At 43.0% G+C, this 19,363-nt stretch overlaps 1 protein-coding gene across 1 annotated transcript in view; it reads left to right on the top strand.

Annotated features, from left to right (window-relative positions):
• Positions 1–900: 900 nt before the first annotated feature.
• phactr1 (phosphatase and actin regulator 1) overlaps positions 901–19,363 on the top strand; it is a 75,459-nt gene continuing 56,996 nt past the window's right edge. The window contains exon 1 of the mRNA XM_021599614.2: positions 901–1,119. Within this exon, the coding sequence (XP_021455289.2) occupies positions 1,008–1,119 (112 nt within the window). The 5' untranslated portion in view covers positions 901–1,007. The remainder of the gene's footprint in view (positions 1,120–19,363) is intronic.

The raw sequence follows: 19,363 nt of genomic DNA, 5'->3' as shown, positions 1-19,363 counted from the left end.
ATGGACACTTACCATGCTGCGCATTGGTCCTCCTCTTCTTCCACCCACGACGAGCGTTACAGGTTGCTGTTGACACATATCCCATGGTAGTTATTGGGGTCAAATTTGTCTCCACTTTTGTGGATTGGGGTGATCAGTCCTTGGTTCCAAATATTGGGGAAGATGCCAGAGCTAAGGATGATGTTAATGAGTTTTAGTATAGCCAATTGGAATTTGTTGTCTGTATATTTGTCATTTCATTGAGGATACCATCAACACCACATGCCTTTTTGGGTTGGAGGGTTTTTATTTTGTCCTGTAGCTCATTCAAGGTAATTGGAGAATCCAGTGGGTTCTGGTAGTCTTTAACAGTTGATTCTAAGATTTGTATTTGATCATGTATATGTTTTTGCGGTTTGTTCTTTGTTATAGAGCCAAAAAGATTGGAGAAGTGGTTTACCCATACATCTCCATTTTGGATAGATAATTCTTCATGTTGTTGTTTGTTTAGTGTTTTCCAATTTTCCAAGAAGTGGTTAAAGTCTATGGATTCTTCAACTACATTGAGCTGATTTCTGACGTGCTGTTCCCTTTTCCGTACTCTATTTCTGTATTGTTTTAGTGATTCACCATAGTGAAGGCGTAGACTCCGGTTTTCCGGGTCTCTATGTTTTTGGTTGGACAGGTTTCTCAATTTCTTTCTTAGATTTTTGCATTCTTCATCAAACCATTTGTCATTGTTGTTCATTTTCTTCGGTTTTCTATTTGAGATTTTTAGATTTGATAGGGAAGCTGAGAGGTCAAATATACTGTTAAGATTTTCTACTGCTAAGTTTACACCTTCACTATTACAGTGGAACATCTCTCTCTCTCGCTCTCTCTCTCTCTCTCGCTCTCTCTCTCCCCCGTCATCTCCATTTCACATCGCCCGCATCACCTACCTACACGGTCTGCCCGTGCATGAGTCTCGTCTCGCGCAGTTCAGTTGGTCGCTAGTGGAAGGACGTTGCCCGGCCAAGGATACCTAAATGGCGGCGTCAACGGAGAATGAGATAGACCGTCGGCCGATCCGGAGAGTCCGGTCCAAGAGCGATACGCCCTACATCACTGAGTCGCGTCTCTCTCTCCACCTGGAGACAGGTAGGTAACACGCGTTCACAGACACGCACACGCACTGTCTGACTGCGTGGACCCAGCAGTCGGCTAGATGTGGGGCTCGCGGCTCGACTCACTGTGTTACAGACATTAACCCAAGGAGAAGCGTGTCATGGAAAACGATTCGATGTATTTCTCCCATTTTGACAATTGTATCAAATCGAGAGGATTGATTTATGGCAGACTGACTGTGTAGCGCTGTTACGTTAATAGCCTGGGTTAAAGAGCCATGCTGCTGCGTCTTGCTGGTGATGGGGATGTGGTGACTAGGCTGCACAGTGACTCATTCATGCATTGTGTATCAGGCAGCTGATAGAGTAAAAGGTTTCTGTAATGGTTACTGGGATGTTGTTTTAGTTAAGGAGGCATCGGTCTTCAAGGTATTTTATATTTTATAGTAAGTATACCTTTTGATATGTCTTCGCCCATCTCTGGCTAGTAAGTATTTAACTGTACTATTCAAAGTAACTTGCCACCAGCTTCCTGTAAATTATTGTGATATCAGAGCAATGACAGAGTACAATACTGTAAAATTAGCCTACTATACTGTAAGAACGTAAATGCTACTGTAATTGCAATATTGGTATTTTAAAGCGTTTTACTGTAATTCAATGGCATTGGTGCAAGTAAGATGGCTGCTACGGAATTTGTATATTACGACATATTTATGAATATTTTGTGTTCTATGTCTTCTTGCACTTCTGGAGGCCTAAACAAATACTTCCAAACTTGCCATGATTACAAGGTAAAACAGACCAGTAGGACATGGCAAATTGCTCAACCAGCAAAAGCTTAAGACTTGCTGCCACCATGATTAGTCCCCATTGAAATATTAAATTATGTGGTACTACTACCACAAATCAGTTCAATTGGTACAGCATTCTCTCTAAAGGGTCCAACAAATATTGCCCCTTACATGGCACGCCTCAAAATATGTTCATGAGTCAGCGATTCTTTCCCCACCCACAACATTTTCCCACAATGCACCATCATTTACAGAACACTTCAGTAAATACTCAGAAAGCAGAAATACAGTACTTTTTTTGTTATAATGTAGTGTAATAAAATTACAGAAATTGCTAACAGCGTATGTAATTATGTATTACAACATACCAATGATTATTTGTTGTTTTATATCACTTACACTTGTAGAGGCACTGTATATTTATAAGAAAAGGTTTTTAGATTCCAAAAGTACGGTATGGTAATGTATTCTGTGGGGTACAGCATTTCTTACTAACGGGTGCAACAAATATAGCCTCTTACAAGGCATGCCTCAAAATATGTTAATAAGCCAGAGATTCTCTCCCCGCACACATTTTTCCACGATGCACCATAATTCCCAGTAAGCAAAACAGGTAATACAGCACTTAACTGTAAAATTGTATTGTAAAATCACAGAAATTGCTGTAATTTTACAGCAGTGTAGCTGAATGCCATTGAACCCCCCTTAATGCATTGCTCTTTACAGTACTATAATATAGAATTACAGTAGCTAACTGTACATTTTTTGCTGTAAGTGTATAGCAATTTGTTACAGTGTAAGCCTATATTCAACCCAATATCATAGACAACATATTATGAAGAAGAGAGCAAAACCTTTGATATTATTTTCTATGGATAGTCTGTCTTGCATGGTTAGGCTAACCAACTGACCAGGCATCTTATAGCTAAACTCAATATTCTGCAGTTGGATCCATTTCTGTTTTTAGCAAGATAATGTGACTGCAAGGTTTTTGCTGTCTTGCAGCTTTTCAAATGTCAGAACAGAATGACTTGACTCACTTGCATGAATGCATTTGGACTTGTTATAGAATCTAGGCTGCATTCTGCCTGTCGAAGTGAGGGAGATGATTTGAAGCATTCAATAAAGGTGTCCCAACCAACTGTTGTTTCAGTACCTTGTACTGGTTTGCCTCATTTAAGATGGTCTTGGAAACTGTAAAGAGAAGTTGTAGGCATCCATTGTTGCTATGGTGACTTGGCATAATTATCCCACCATGATGGTAGCCCATGGAGTCCATAGAGAAGCCAACTGCTTTTGGCTTGAAATCTTACATGAACTGTTTTGTCTGTAACTGAACAGATCCAAGTTTAGAGGTTGCTTCTGTTTTGGGGTTTGTGTGATCAACCAATAATAGCTTCTTCTGCATATACAACAGCCAGTAGGCGCTGTCCACTCTGTCCCGGTGCTGAAACCGAAGCCACCAGCATTCCAAATCACGCAACAGACAGCCAGATCCCAACAGATTAGCGCAAAACGTTTGTTATTTTCAGAATATATCACAGAGCACATCATTCGTGTCACCTATTCATCTGAGAGTATAAGGGAAGTGGAAATATAATGTTTGTGGATGTGTGTCAAACAACTTCCTGTATCCTATGTTATAAATCCCAGTCACGTGGTATTCATGTCGGACAGATGCCAACTCTTGGTGGAGGAAACCCACACGGCTGGCTATTGTTCTGCTCTGCCTGGCACATTTGTCATGGCCAGTACTGTCCTACTACTAGTTTTCAGTTTATTTGCTGAGATTATTGGTATTCCATTGTGGATTATAATTTGATTTGTGGTTTGGGTTAGATCATTTTATGAATTGCTTTAATGTAGCCTAAGCTTTTGGTGATTTGTGAATGTAGTTATTTTCAGTTGACACAAGGTAATAAATAGCCTGCAACAGTGCAGCAGTCTATGTAGTCAGTAAAGCATGGCTCCATGAGTGCTCCAGGATATTCTGTACATGAACTCAACAACAGTGCTAGCTTGTCTTAAACAGTGCTATTTCCCGTACTCTCTCACACATTCTCTCTCACCCATGTCATAGTCTCACATGGCAGTGCTCCCTACAACCCACCTCTCAGACAGTCTAGCTTCTCATAGACACTGTTTTCCGAGAGACACCCACACAGTGCTTTAACCCTCCTCCACATAGACTGCACTCACCGACAATACCATTAATAGTACCAACATACTGAATCCCAACAGAGTCCCTACACAGCTTGGTGGCAAACATGGCACAGATTTAAGGGGAGGATCTGTCTGAATATATTGCCTGTTAGGGCTTTGGTGGTTGTTAATTGGGTATGTAAATAGCCGTGTTGGGTACAATGCACACTAGTCACGTTGGTGTCTGATGTGTGACATCACAGCTCGGAGGCTGTCACAGTCAAACCAGTGCCGCTACACTCCTGTCACGTCTTGCTACCAGACTGTACACATCAATATTATATCCTTCAGTTTGGCAATGTGGCTAACAAACTATATCACTCGCTTTCTCTCCTCATCCCCCCTCCCCCCCCCCCCCCACACTTTGTTTTCTATAGCCTGTCCCCTCTATATCTTCTGTCTCTCTCTCGGCCCATTTCTGTCTGGTTGTAGTAGCACTATATCGTTCTGTCTCCCCTCAAGCTGCCTGCCCTCCCACTCTCTGCTTCCTCATTTGTGTGTTTGTATGTTTAAATCCACAGTTGTTGTAGCATCAACCCACACCTTCCTTTGAAGTGAGTGAGGGTGGCACAGTGCATAGCCACGACTAATATAGCCCTTGCTTCCTCCTCACATGACATGATTTGATTTGGATCTCTTTTAGTCCCCATTTGGACTAATCTTCCAAGAGTCCTTAAACATTAAAATACCATTTATAATACGAACACATTTTCACATATAACACACTATTACAAACATACATAATATACTATCATAATGACCCAATAAATACTCAATCTAAAAAATATTGATTCTTCATCTACTATAGTCCCACAACATTTCTATGTATTATATTTAAATGGTTTTAAAATAATGTTTCAATTCATATATTGAAAGGTTTCTAGTTTGCTCAGTTAATTTATTCCATTTCTTTATTGCTCTAAATCAAAATGTTATTTAACCCATTTCTCTTTTCTGTCTGTCCACCATCTTTGCGTTATCCAGTCTATTACTAGTATTTACGGAATGTCTGTCTCTTACCAACTGAATACCGATGTGACATGATATGTGTGTGTGTGTGAGTGTGTGTGTGTGAGTGCGCACGTGTGTGTGTTAGGCTTGCTGGCATTATAAACCACTCCAGAAGGTTTGGTTTTGTGCTGCTGTGTTGCACATTAGTCTAGCCCTCAACCTTTTGCCAAGATAAGATTCTTCTGTAGATCATTCTGTCAACTTGCTGCCATTCTAAATGTTCTGTTCTGGATTGGCATTTCTCTGCTGAACATTCCGGTGTGCCTCCCCCCACTGAGACCTATCCTGAATGCAGCTGTGTGCATGCGTGTATGTGTTTGTGCACGTGTGTGCGGGTGTGTGTGTATATGCAGCTCTCCAGCAATGGTAAATCAGGTCAGCTGGGTGAGGGTTTAGTGCTGTTCTGTTTACAAAAAACATTATTTCCCCCAATGCATTCATTACCCTGCACTGCTCTGCTCTCAGCCCAAACAGCCATCCCACTGAGCCAGCTGTGAATGAGAGAGGGGTGAGCAAGGAAGAATAAGGAGAGGTAGATGGAGAGAGAGAGAAAGAAAGCGAGTGAAAGACAGAGAGAGGCGATAGAGTGACAGCCAGTCATATATAGAGAGAGAGCAGAGGGAGACAGACAGAGAAAGAGAGTGGGGTAGAAATAGAGGAATAGAGACTGATGGACAGACAGAGAGGGAGACAGACAGGCAGAGAAAGAGAGGGGAAGAGAGACAGATGGACAAAGACAGAGAGGGAAACAGACAGGCAGAGAAAGAGAGGTGAAGAGAGACAGATGGAGAGGCAGAGAGACAGGTGTAAAGTGAGAGAGAGAGGCCAACTTCCTATGTATCTATCATCATTCATTCAATTTAGACTTACAAATTACCAACCCCCCGGTCTCAGGCTTGGATAACATTGAAGGCCCGGTCGGTCTCCACAGAGTTGGGTAAAGCTGTTTTTATTTATTTTTTGGGCCCTTTATGTGGAACAACTTCCGGAGCTCTCTGAAATGAGATGTTCTGGTCCCCCTTGGCCAGTTCCGGAGTAATGATTGGAGACCTCTGTGTTGATAAATGTGTCTGTTTTCTAATTTTGTATATTGTATGTGTTTGATGTATTTATGCATGGCTCATCTGTAAAAGAGACCGTAGTCTCAGTATGACCTCCCTGTCAAAATGGTAAATAACAATAATAAAAGAGAGCGGCCATTTAATGAGACTGCAGCAGCAGATAGAGAGAGGGTAATGATGATAATGAAAAGGAAGCGTCTTTGAGAGGCCCTCTCGCTCTCTCCCACTGTGTTGACTGTTGACCAGGGCCGAGTTCGTCATCACTGCACAAGAACTCTTCATCACAATGGGCTGAAAGGCCGTCAGCCATTTACTGTTAACATGCACGACTGGATGTTTAATTGCTCAGCTCTGTCTGAGTATTTGCTTGGTATGAGACACACACTCTTAAGAGGACGTATAGATACTTTTATATACGCTCCCATGCACAAACATGCATACAGTTGAAGTTGGAAGTTTACATTCTTAGGTTAGAGTCATTAAAACTCGTTTTTCAACCTCTCCACACATTTGTTGTTAACAAACTATAGTTTTGGCAAGTCAGTTAGGACATCTACTTTGTGCATGACACAAGTCATTTTTCCAACAATTGTTTACAGACAGATTATTTCACTTATAAGTCACTGTATCACAATTCCAGCAGGTCAGAGGTTTACATACACTAAGTTGACTGTGCCTTTAAACAGCTAGGTAAATTCCAGAAAATTATGTCATGGCTTTAGAAGCTTCTAATAGACTAATTTACATAATTTGAGTCAATTGGGGGTGTACCTGTGGATGTATTTAAAGGCCTACCTTCAAACTCAGTTCCTCTTTGCTTGACATCATGGGAAAATAAAAAGAAATCAGCCAAGACCTAAAAAAAAAATACCTCCACAAGTCTGGTCCATCCTTGGGAGCCATTTCCAAATGCCTGAAGGTACCACGTTCATCTGTACAAACAATAGTACGCAAGTACAAACACAATGGGACCACGCAGCCATCAAACCGCTCAGGAAGGAGAAGCGTTCTGTCTCCTAGAGATGAACACACTTTGGTGCAAAAAGTGCAAATCAATCCCAGAACAACAGCAAAGGACCTTGTGAAGACGCTGGAGGAAACAGGTACAAAAGTATCTATATCCACAGTAAAACGAGTCATATACCAACAAACTGAAAGGCCGCTCAGCAAGGAAGAAGCCACTGCTTCAAAACCGCCATAAAAAGCCCAACTACGGTTTGCAACTGCACATGGGGACAAAGATTGTACTTTTTGGAGAAATGTCCTCTGGTCAGATGAAACAAAAATAGAACTGTTTGGCCATAATGACCATCGTTATGTTTGGAGGAAAAAGGAGGAGGCTTGAAGTAACGTCTCAAGACAACAGTCAGGAAGTTAAAGCTTGGTCGCAAATGGGTCTTCTAAATGGACAATGACCCCAAGCATACTTCCAAAGTTGTGGCAAAATGGCTTAAGGACAACAAAGTCACGGTATTGGAGTAGCCATCACAAAGCCCTGACCTCAATCCTATAGAACATTTGTTGGAAGAACTGAAAAATTGTGTTAGAGCAAGGAGGCCTACATCCTGACTCAGTTACACCAGCTCTGTCAGGATGAATGGGACAAAATTCACCCAATTTATTGTGGGAAGCTTGTGGAAGGCTACCCAAAATGTTTGACCCAAGTTAAACAATTTAAAGGCAATGCTACCAAATACTAATTGAGTGTATGTAAACTTCTGACCCACTGGGAATGTGATGAAAGAAATAAAAGCTGAAATAAATCATTCTCTCTCTACTATTATTCTGACATTTCACATTCTTAAAATAATCTGGTGATCCTAACTGACCTAAAACAGGGAATCTTTACTAGGATTAAATGTCAGGAACTGTGAAAAACTGAGTTTTAAATGTATTTGGCTAAGGTTTATGTAAACTTCAACTGTATATACCTGCATGCACACACACACGCATGCACGCACATACACACGCTCTATCTCCTTTTTCGAGTCTCTTGTACACACTCGCACACAGACACACACACACACACACATACACCCACACTATCTGTGAATACATTAGCCAGTCCTTGAGGAAAACCACAAGGACTGTCAGACTGGTCTGCAGTGCAGAGGAGAGGAGTGGAGAAGAGATGAGCTGCCTATTCAGAGCAGCCTAGTCACCAGGCTCTCTATCACTGCTGCTCCTCTTAACAACACAAAGGAAGAGGAAATCACACTCTTCCTCTCTGGCTCTCTGTCCAGGGGGTCCAAACTCACAGAGTCAGTTTGAGCAAGACAGTGTTTTTACTCTAGAGATAATTCAGAGCTCAACTAACTCAGAGATATAACAAGGGATGAAGGTTTACCCTTACTGAAAAACCACATGAATTTCAATGTGAAGTTGACATGATAACATGTGCAACGTGATAATATGAAAATACACTTGACAGCATTTGAGCACATGTGGGAAAATGATCTCATGTTAAATAAATGTGACAACATGGGGATGCAAAATACCATGAAACTACATGTGAAAACCCAGGTGTCTTTACCCAGAATATTTTACTTTAAAAGGCATAATTGACATTAATTAAATTTAAACAGTCATGGTCCCCTGCAGGTTTTGCCTTGCTCCGGGTTTGTTCCAGGGACATCCCTAAGAGCATTTCTTAGAATATTGTCATGGTCCCCTAGAAGGTTTTGTCTAGTTGTGGTGAAAATACAGTAAATCTATACAAGTTACTGTATGTTTACAGTTAACTTAAGGTGTTCATTTGAAAGAACAGTATGCTGACGTGTAATGATTACTTGGGACTCAACCTCACTTAGAATTTGAACTCGCAACCTTTCGGTTGCTACTTACCTGATGTTCCTGCTGCGCCACCAGGTCTGCGGACAGAACAGAGATTGGCTATACATATATTGCCAATAATATATTTTTAAACTTTGCCTAATGTATATACAACAGCTTGAAGGTTTTATTTTTATACAATGACAGTATGCTGCTGTATTCTAATTTCATTTAAGGCCATGGTTAGGGGTACAGTGCTGTTCCCTGGGGTACAAAAAAGTCAAAGGTACACTTCGCAGGTACACATACAGTGGTTCTTCCTTTAAAAATTGCGTCATACTGCAGCACAGCTTGCGGCATGATGCGGAATGGTATGGTACCGTTGGAGTGCGTGACGTCATAGTATTTTACTGTCAGCCATTGTTGCCATTAATGCTAGTTTGACCACCAGAGGGCATATTTGAGAAGCGAAAATATTGAAATTACGTGGAGCTGTAGGCCTAAGTGTCCTACTTGCTATAGCTGTTTTTGCGTAACTTACTTATTGGCATACAGGCCTTCTTCAATATACAGTATATCAATCAATCATTCATTCATTTGTGTATGTCATCACACAGCATACAAGTCTTGTCTTTAAATACAGTCAAGCATTTTATTTATAAAACAAAATAACAGAGGGAGCCTTGAATAATTAAACAAGTAATAAACCGCAACATGTCGGCATAAGTGATTGAATTCACAAATGCATTTGACTGTTTTTAATATTGGCTGTTCTAAAGACGTTAACTTTTTTTGTTAGAACAGACTATCTGCGATTGATTATAATTTGTTAGTAAAATATTATTGTATTTGTTGTGCTATTTATACTGTTAGAAATGTTGCTTAGTTAAATTGATTGTGTTTCTATTCCAGGAAAAATAATCCTAACATTTCCACACCCTAATTGTAGGCTAACCAATACCCAAATGGAGATTCAGTGAAAAGAAAAATCTGATTGATTTATCAAGACCAGTCCCCTTTCTTTGTTTGTTTGTCATTCTCCCGTGTAAAATTGTTATAAAAAATTTTGGGCATATATTTCAATATATTTTCCAACTCTTTTCTATTTTTAAATGAAATATACCTTCCGGCAACCCGCCTCACCCAATGTGATACGGATCTGCTATTTTTAGACCTTATAGCCAGAACCTCCATCAGAAGCTAACCAGCAATTAGCTACTAGTTATTTAGTCATTGTTAGCCACTGCTAGCAGCCTTTACCTTTTGCACAGACACCTGCCGCTTTTAGCCTTGATAATACTTGCCAGCCTGCCAGTATTGGACTGTTTTTCTCCACTACAACACCGGATTCCTGCCGTAAGCCCTGGACCATTACTCCTGATCATCACAGCTATCTAGCTTCCACCGAATGGCCCAAGCCCAAAGCTAGCCTTGAGCCAGGCCCACCTCCTGGCCTGCTCAGTGGATCCTATGATCACTCGGCTACACAGCTGATGCCTCCCGGACTCTTCACTAACACGACTAGAATCAAATACACCACCAGATTATTGCCGTAAACTCTGGACCTTTGCATCGGATCATCGCTGCTAGCTAGCTGCTACCGGGTGGCTATAGTGGCTAACGCCCTTATCCCGAAGCTAGCACCAGTTAGCCGCGAGCCAGGCGCATCTCCCGGCTAGCAAACGAAATTACTCCAGCTACAATACATATTTTGCCAACTGGCCTAGACCCTCTGTTGACACGGAGCCCCGTCGTCCCATCACGACTGGTCTGCCGACGTAATTCCATCCGTTCCGTTGAGCCCTCAACCGGCCTTTGCCGGACGCCAGAGCAGATGTTTCTACTAGCCCCGGCCTACTAAATAAAAAAATTAAATAAATGTTGAACGCTGTGTCTCCTGCTTGCTAGTGTAATAACGACTACCTAGCGGCTTCCCTGTTTCATCTATTGCTGTTCACTGGACCCTATGATCACTTGGCTACATAGCTGATGCCTGCTGGACTGTTCATTAATCACGGTACTCCATTTTGTTCATTTTTGTTTATCTGTCTGCACCAGCCTCGAACTCAGGCCCTGTGTGTAGTTAACTGACCCTCTCTGCTCATTCATCAACATTTTACCTGTTGGTGTTGTCTTAGCTGATTAGCTGTTGTTGTCTTACCCGCTGTTGTCTTAGCTAGCTCTCACAATCAACACCTGTGATTGCTTTATTCCTCTCTTTATGTCTCTCTCTCTAATGTCAATATGCCTTGTATACTGTTGTTTAGGATAGTTATCATTGTTTTAGTTCACTATGGAGCTCCTAGTCCCACTAAACAAGCCTCAGATACCTCTTTTGTCCCACCTCTCACACATGTGGTGACCTCACCCAGCATAACTAGTGCGTCCAGAGATGCAACCTGTCTTATCGTCACTCAATGCCTAGATTTACCTCCACTGTACCCGCACCCTACCATAACCCTGTCTGCACATTATGCCCTGATTCTATTCTACCACGGCCAGAAATCTGCTCCTTTTATTCTCTGTCCCCAACGCACAAGACCACCAGTTTTGATAGCCTTTAGCTGTACCCTCATCCTACTCCTCCTCTGTTCCTCGGGTGATGTGGAGGTTAACCCAGGACCTGCGTGTCCCCAGGCGCTCTCATTTGTTGACTTCTGTAACCGTAAAAGACTTGGTTTCATGCATGTTAATATCAGAAGCCTCCTCCCTAAGTTTGTTTTACTCACTGCTTTAGCACACTCCGCCAAACCCTGATGTCTTAGCTGTGTCTGAATCCTGGCTTGGGGAGGCCACCAAAAATTCTGAGATTTCAATTCCCAACTACAACATTTTCCGTCAAGATAGAACTGCCAAAGTGGGAGGAGTTGCAATCTACTGCAGAGATAGTATGACAGAACTCTGCAGGCTATCTAGGTCTATGCCCAAACAGTTCGAGCTTCTAATTTTAAAAATGATTCTCTCCAGAAATAAGTCTCTCACTGTTGCCACCTGTTATGACCCCCCCTGATTGCCCCCCCATCTATCTTCAGAGTTCTCTGTTAGGTGACCTAAAAGTGCTTTCCTCACCATCTTAAATAAGCATGCCCCTTTCAAAAAATGTAGAACTAAGAACAGATATAGCCCTTGGTTCACTCCAGACCTGACTGCCCTCGACCAGCACAAAAACACAATGTGGTGGACTGCATTAGTGTAACAGTATAACTTTAGACCGTGCCCTCGCCCCTTGAACCACTACTTCAAGGTCTCAGAGCAAGTGACATCACCGATTGAAACGCTATTTAGCGCGAACTAAGCTAGCCGTTTCACTCACCCCCCTTTTGACCTCCTCCTTTTCCGCAGCAACCAGTGATCCGGGTCAACAGCATCAATGTAACAGTATAACTTTAGACCGTCCCCTCGCCCATACCCGGGCGCGAACCAGGGACCCTCTGCACACATCAACAACTGACACCCATGAATCCCATGAACCGATAAATCCATAGTAGTCGAAAATTTCAATAAGCATTTCTCTACGGCTGGCCATGCTTTCCTCCTGGCTACCCCAACCCTGGCCAACAGCTCCGCACCCCCGCAGCTACTTGCCCAAGCCTCCCCAATTTCTCCTTCAGCCAAATCCAGACAGCTGATGTTCTGAAAGAGCTGCAAAACCTGGACCCATACAAATCAGCTGGGCTAGACAATCTGGACCCTCTCTTTCTAAAATGATCTGCCGCCATTGTTGCAACCCCTATTACCAATCTGTTCAACCTCTCTTTCGTATCGTCCGAGATCCCTAAATATTGGAAATCTGCCCCCGCGGTCATCCCCCTCTTCAAACGGGGTGACACTCTAGGCCCAAACTATTACAGACCTATATCCATCCTGCCCTGCCTTTCTAAAGTCTTCGAAAGCCAAGTTAACAAATAGATCACTGACCATTTTGAATCCCACCGTACCTTCTCCGCTGTGCAATCTGGTTTCCCAGCTGGTCATGGGTGCACTTTAGCCACGCTCAAGGTACTAAAAGATATCATAACTGCCATTGATAAAAGACAGTACTGTGCAGCCATCTATATCGACCTGGCCAAGGCTTTCGACTCTATCAATCACCGTATTCTTATCGGCAGACTCAACAGCCTTGGTTTCTCAAATGACTGCCCCGCCTGGTTCACCAACTACTTCTCAGATAGAGTTCAGTGTGTCAAATCGGAGGGCCTGTTGTTCAGACCTCTGGCAGTCTATGGGGATACCACAGTGTTCAATTCTCGGGCCGACTCTTTTCTCTGTATATATCAATCATATCGCTCTTCCTGCGGGTGATTCTCTGATCCACCTCTATGCAGACGACACCATTCTGTATACATCTAGCTCTTCTTTGGACACTGTGTTAACAAACCTCCAAACGAGGTTCAATGCCATCCGTTTTGTCACCCAAGACCCATATACCACCCACCACTGCGACTTGTTTGCTCTTGTCGGCTGGCCCTCGCTACATATTCGTCGCCAGACCCACTGGCTCCAAGTCATCTATAAGTCTATGCTAGGTAAAGCTCCGCCATATCTCAGCTCACTGGCCACGATAACAACACCCACTCATAGCATGAGCTCCAGCAGGTATATCTCACGGGTCATCCCCAAAGCCAACACCTCCTTTGGCCGCATTTCCTTCCAGTTCTCTGCTGCCAATGACTGGAACGAATTGCAAAAATCACTGAAGTTGGAGACTTATATCTCCCTCACTAACTTTAAACATCAGCTATCTGAGCAGCTTACCAATCGCTGCAGCAGTACACAGCCCATCTGTAAATAGCCCATCCAAACTACCTACCTCATCCCCACATTGTTTTTATTTACTTTTTTGCTCTTTTGCACACCAGTATTTCTACTTGCACATCATAATCTGCACATCTATCACTCCAGTGTTAATTTGCTCAATTGTAATTACTTCCCTACCATGGCCTATTTATTGCCTTACATCCTCACGCCATTTGCACACACTGTATATAGACTTTTTTCTATTGTGTTATTGACTGTACGTTTGTTTATTCCATGTGTAACTCTGTGTTGTTGTTTGTGTCGCACTGCTTTGCTTTATCTTGGCCAGGTCACAGTTGTAAATGAGAACTTGTTCTCAACTGGCCTACAGGGTTAAATAAAGGTGAAATAATAAATAAAAAAATGCTTGTCTCAAAGCAGTGCGAAATGATGCTGAAATTGTTGACCACACGCGGGTAGGCCATTGCTTCAAATCCTACTATAACAATTGTATGACTTTGGGTGTTTCAGTAAGCAACAATGTGTTGCCTTCAATTGCATTAGCCTAGTTTATTCTAATATTTCTGTCATTCAGTGATATTTATTCCCATAGTAATTCGTTATGGGTCCATCCAGATGTGGTTAGAAAACCGTGCATTTGGTGGGCTATGCAAAGAGATGGGTGAAGTGACAAGCCTCGCAAACATCCATTAATACATTTAAAGTCCCTAAACACGGCAAGAGTCTATTGTCCTGCTGATAGCCTATCAAGTCAAGGGTGGTTGGCTTCTTTTGTATTCCAATTCATTGGAAATGCTGCTAACCCATTTACACCTGGCTCACAACGTTGTTACTTACAGTACAGTGCACTTTCACTCTATTCTCCACCTGACTCTCTACCAGATTATTCTTTCTATTGTTGTTATCTATTCGGTAACATTCCACAAGTAAATGCATTGAATAAAACACCTACATTAAATTGCTCAGGTCTTGAAAATATGTGAAACCTTTTATTTGTATTTTGTTTGTCTGTGCTCTGTAGCACAGCATCTACAGTGACTGAAATATACTATTGAATAAAAAAAAAACATTTTTAGTTATAAAACTAAATAAAAAAGGGAGCCTTAAATAAATAATAGTCAGTTGTGTTGTTACAAGGTAGGGGGGGGGTATACAGAAGATAGCCCTATTCGGTAAAATATCCATATTATGGCAAGAACAGCTCAAATAAGCAAAGAGAAACAGTCCATCATTACTTTAAGACATGAGGGTCAGTCAATACATTTCAAGAACATTTCAAGAACATTTCAAGAACTTTGAAAGTTTCTTCAAGTGCAGTCGCAAAAACCATCGAGCGCTATGATGAAACTGCCCCTCATAAAGACCGACACAGGAATGGAAGGCCCAGAGGTACCTGTGCTGGAGAGGATAAGTTCATTAGAGTTACCAGCCTCAGAAATTGCAGCCCAAATAAATGCTTCACAGAGTTCAAGTAACAGACACGTCTCAACATCAACTGTTCAGATGAGACTTTGTGAATCAGGCCTTCATGGTTGAATTGCTGCAAAGAAACCACGACTAAAGAACACCAATAATAAGAAGAGACTTGCTTGATCCAAGAAACATGAGCAATGGACATTAGACCGGTGGAACTTTGTACTTTGGTCTGGAGTCCAAATTGGAGATTTTTGGTTCCAACCGCCGTGTCTTTGTGAGACGCAGAGTAGGTGAACGAATGATCTCCGCATGTGTATTTCCCACCGTAAAGCATTGAGGAGGTGTTATGGTGTGAGGGTGCTTTGCTGGTGACACTGTCTGTGATTTATTTAGAATTCAAGGCACACTTAACTAGCATGGCTGTCACAGCATTCTGCAGCGATACGCCATCCCATCTGGTTTGCGCTTAGTGGGACTATCATTTGTTTTTCAACAGGACAATGACCCAACACACCTCCAGGCTGTGTAAGAGCTATTTTACCAATGAGGAGAATGATGACCTGGCCTCCACAATCCCAACCTCAACCAAATTGAAATGTTTGGGATGAGTCGGACCGCAGAGTGAAGGAAAAGAATCCAACAAGTGCTCAGCATATGTGGGAACTCCTTCAAGACTGTTGGAAAAGCATTCCAGGTGAAGCTGGTTGAGAGAATGCCAAGAGTGTGACCGACCGGCCAACAGACCACGTGTATTGCGTTGTGTGGGCGAGCAGTTTGCTGATGTCAACTTTGTGAACAGAGTGCCCCATGGTGGTGGTGTGGTTATGGTATGGGCAGGTATAAGCTACAGACAATGAACACAATTGCATTTTATCGATGGCAATTTGAATGATGAGGTCCTGAGGCCTATTGTCGTGCCATTCATCTGCCGCCATTGCCTCATGTTTCAGCATAGTAATGCACGGCCCCATGTCGCAAGGATCTGTACACAATTCCTGGATGCTGAAAATGTCCCAGTTCTTCCATGGCCTGCATTCTCTCCAAGCATTTCACAGAATGAGCATGTTTGGGATGCTGTGGGTCGACTTGTATGACCACGTGTTCCAGTTCCCGCCAATATCCAACTTTGCACAGCCATTGAAGAGGAGTGGGACAACATTCCACAGGACACAATCAACAGCCTGATCAACTCTATGTGAAGGAGATGTGTCGCGCTGCATGAGGCAAATGGTGGTCACCATACTGACCGGTGTTCTGATCCATGACCCTACTTTTTTTTAAAGAGATCTGTGACCAACAGATGCGTATCTGTATTCACAGTCATGTGAAATCCATAGATTAGGGCCTAATGAATTTATTTAAATTGACTGATTTCTTTTTTGAACTGTAATGCAGTTCTTTGAAATTGTTGCATGTTGCATTTATATTTTTGTTCAGTATACATATGCCAACCATGGCTAATGCTGAGAAATGCTGGCATCCTAAATTATTTTTTAAGTATAATTTCTTCTCCCTTGGAAAAACTAGGCCAGAGTGGTGGCTGCGTTTCGTCATGTCAACGTATTATCATCACTGGACATGTAGCCTACAGGTGCCTGCCTCGTCACCCAGCAAGGAAGATATTTAACATAACAATTGTGAGAATGCATTACAAATCAAGGAATAAGAAAAGTTAATTACATACTTTTCTTTTACTGTTTTAATTCAGAAATGGAGCCCAGGAGTCAAACTAAGTATTTCATTTCAGGCAACAAACATATGTTTCTCCAGTCCCACCTCACCCTCTACGCATCAAACACCTCAAGTCATGCATTTCGATACATTTTACAATTATATATTTTTTTTTTATCAGCATAAAGCAAAAGTTGTTAATGACATTATTTTCTTGTCCTGCTTTATTTCAGAAATAGAGCCACTATAGGCCTACTTTCCACTCAGTGCTTGTGGGTGAGGTACTCGCCAAAGCAAGGAACTACACCCAAGCCTGTGTTATTACAAGGCTCCTCGCTTGGGAAGTGATGTCCAGTGAGGCATAGAGGATTGTCAGAGGCAGGCCGGCCCCAGTAGACGGACTATGAGGAGTGTGGTGGTCCTCAAGGAGCTGCCTCATCAGGATTATCCTGTACTGCTGGTATGAGATCACCTGTCCTGCCACCTGCCTGTGGAAAATGTGGCCATTGAGGAGAGCTATGTCTATTAGGTGGGAAAATAGCTTCTTGTGCCATTTGAGGGGTTTTCTGGCACACCCAACAAAACGGTTCTGCATGCCCACTTTGTCAACTGCTCCCATCTTCTTGAAGTACTTCAACACACAGTCGGGCTTCATTTTCCTCTCTCTGGTGACATAGTCTAGTTTTCCTGTGTCCGACATTTTGGAGTGCACAGTGGACAGAACATGGACATCGCATTTGCTGTGCTATTTCACTGCCATTTTCTCCCCGTTCGTTTGGAACTCCCACCCGCCCCTCCCCCTTGCTCATTTTCTTTTTGAATATTGGCATCCCCTTCCTCACTGTGCAACAGGGCGCCTGTGTTCTCCCTCAAAAGGTACTGGAAAAGGGCTACTGTACCAGTTGTCCACAAATGTGGTGTGCCCCTTTCCGAGGTAAGGCTGCAGCATGGTGATCACCACTGATCCAAATATGCCCAGACCATCAACATGCCTTATATTGTAGATAGGCCAGTCACGTTAGCCTCTTCAGTAGATAGCGTATCGAATGCGCGACCCGGGCTGGCAAAATCCTGGATCATTATTACTCTAACTTCCGCGACGCATACAAAGCCCTCCCTCGCCCTCCTTTCGGCAAATCTGACCATGATTCCATTTTGTTGCTCCCAACCTATAGACAGAAACTAAAACAGGAAAGGCCTGTTTTCAGGTCTGTTCAACGCTAGTGCGACCAATCTGATTCCACGCTTAAAGATTGCTTCGATCACATAGCATTGAACAACAACATTGATGTATACGCTGATTCGGTGAGTGAGTTTCTTAGCAAGTGCATCAGTGATGTTGTACCCACAGCGACTATTAAAACCTTCCCCAACCAGAAACTGTGGATTTATGGCAGCATTCACACAAAACTGAAAGCGCAAATCACTGCCACTAATCAGGGCAAGGTGACCGGAAACAAGGCCGAATACAAACAGTGTAACTATTCCCTCCGCTAGGCAATCAAACAAGTTAAGCGTCAGTATAGAGACAAAGTAGAAATGCAATTCAACGGCTCAGACACGAGAGGTATGTGGCAGGGTTTACAGTCAATTACGGACTACAAAAAGAAAATCAGCTCCGTCGCGGACCCCGATGTCTTGCTCCCAAACAAACTAAACAGCGTCTTTGCTCGCTTTGACGACATTACAGTCCCACCGACACGGCCTGTTACCAAAACCTGTGGGCTCTCCTTTACCGCAGCCAACGCAAGTAAAACATTTAAACGTGTTAACCCTCGCAAGGCTGCCAGCCCAGATGGCATCCCTAGCCGCATCCTCAGAGCATTAGCAGTGTGTTTACAGACATATTCAATCAATCCCTATCCCTGTCTGCTGTTCCCACATGCTTCAAGAGGGCCACCATTGTTTCTGTTCCCAAGAAAGCTAAGCTAAACGACTATCGTAGCACTCACTTCCGTCATCATGAAGTGCTTTGAGAGACTAGTCAAGGATCATATCATTTCCATCCAACCTGACACCCTAGACCCACTCCAATTTGCTTACCGCCCCAATAGGTCCACAGACGACGCAATCGCAATCACACTGCACACTGCTCTAACCCATCAGGACAAGAGGAATACCTATGTAAGAGTGCTGTTCATCGACTATAGCTCAGCATTTAAAACCATAGTACCCTTCAAACTCGTCATTAAGCTCAAAACCCTGGGTCTCGAACCCGCTCTGTGCAACTGGGTCCTGGACTTTCTGACAGGACACCTTGAGGTGGTGAGGGTAGGAAACAACATCTCCACCCCGCTGATCCTCAACACTAGGGCCCCACAAGGGTGCGTTCTCAGCCCTCTCCTGTGCTCCCTGTTCACCTATGACTGTGTGGCCATGCACGCCTCCAACTCAATCATCAAGTTTGCAGATGACACTACAGTGGTAGGCTTGATTACCAACAACGACGAGACAGCCTACAGGGAAGTGAGGGCCCTTGGAGTGTGGTGTCAGGAAAATAACCTCACACTCAACGTCAACAAAACAAAGGAGATGATCGTGGACTTCAGGAAGTAGCACCCCCCTATCCACATTGATGGGACAGTAGTGGAGA

The sequence above is a fragment of the Oncorhynchus mykiss genome, chromosome 30 (genome assembly GCF_013265735.2).
Source record: "Oncorhynchus mykiss isolate Arlee chromosome 30, USDA_OmykA_1.1, whole genome shotgun sequence".
Taxonomy (NCBI): Eukaryota; Metazoa; Chordata; class Actinopteri; order Salmoniformes; family Salmonidae; genus Oncorhynchus; species Oncorhynchus mykiss.
This window is presented reverse-complemented; position numbering and strand designations above follow the sequence as displayed.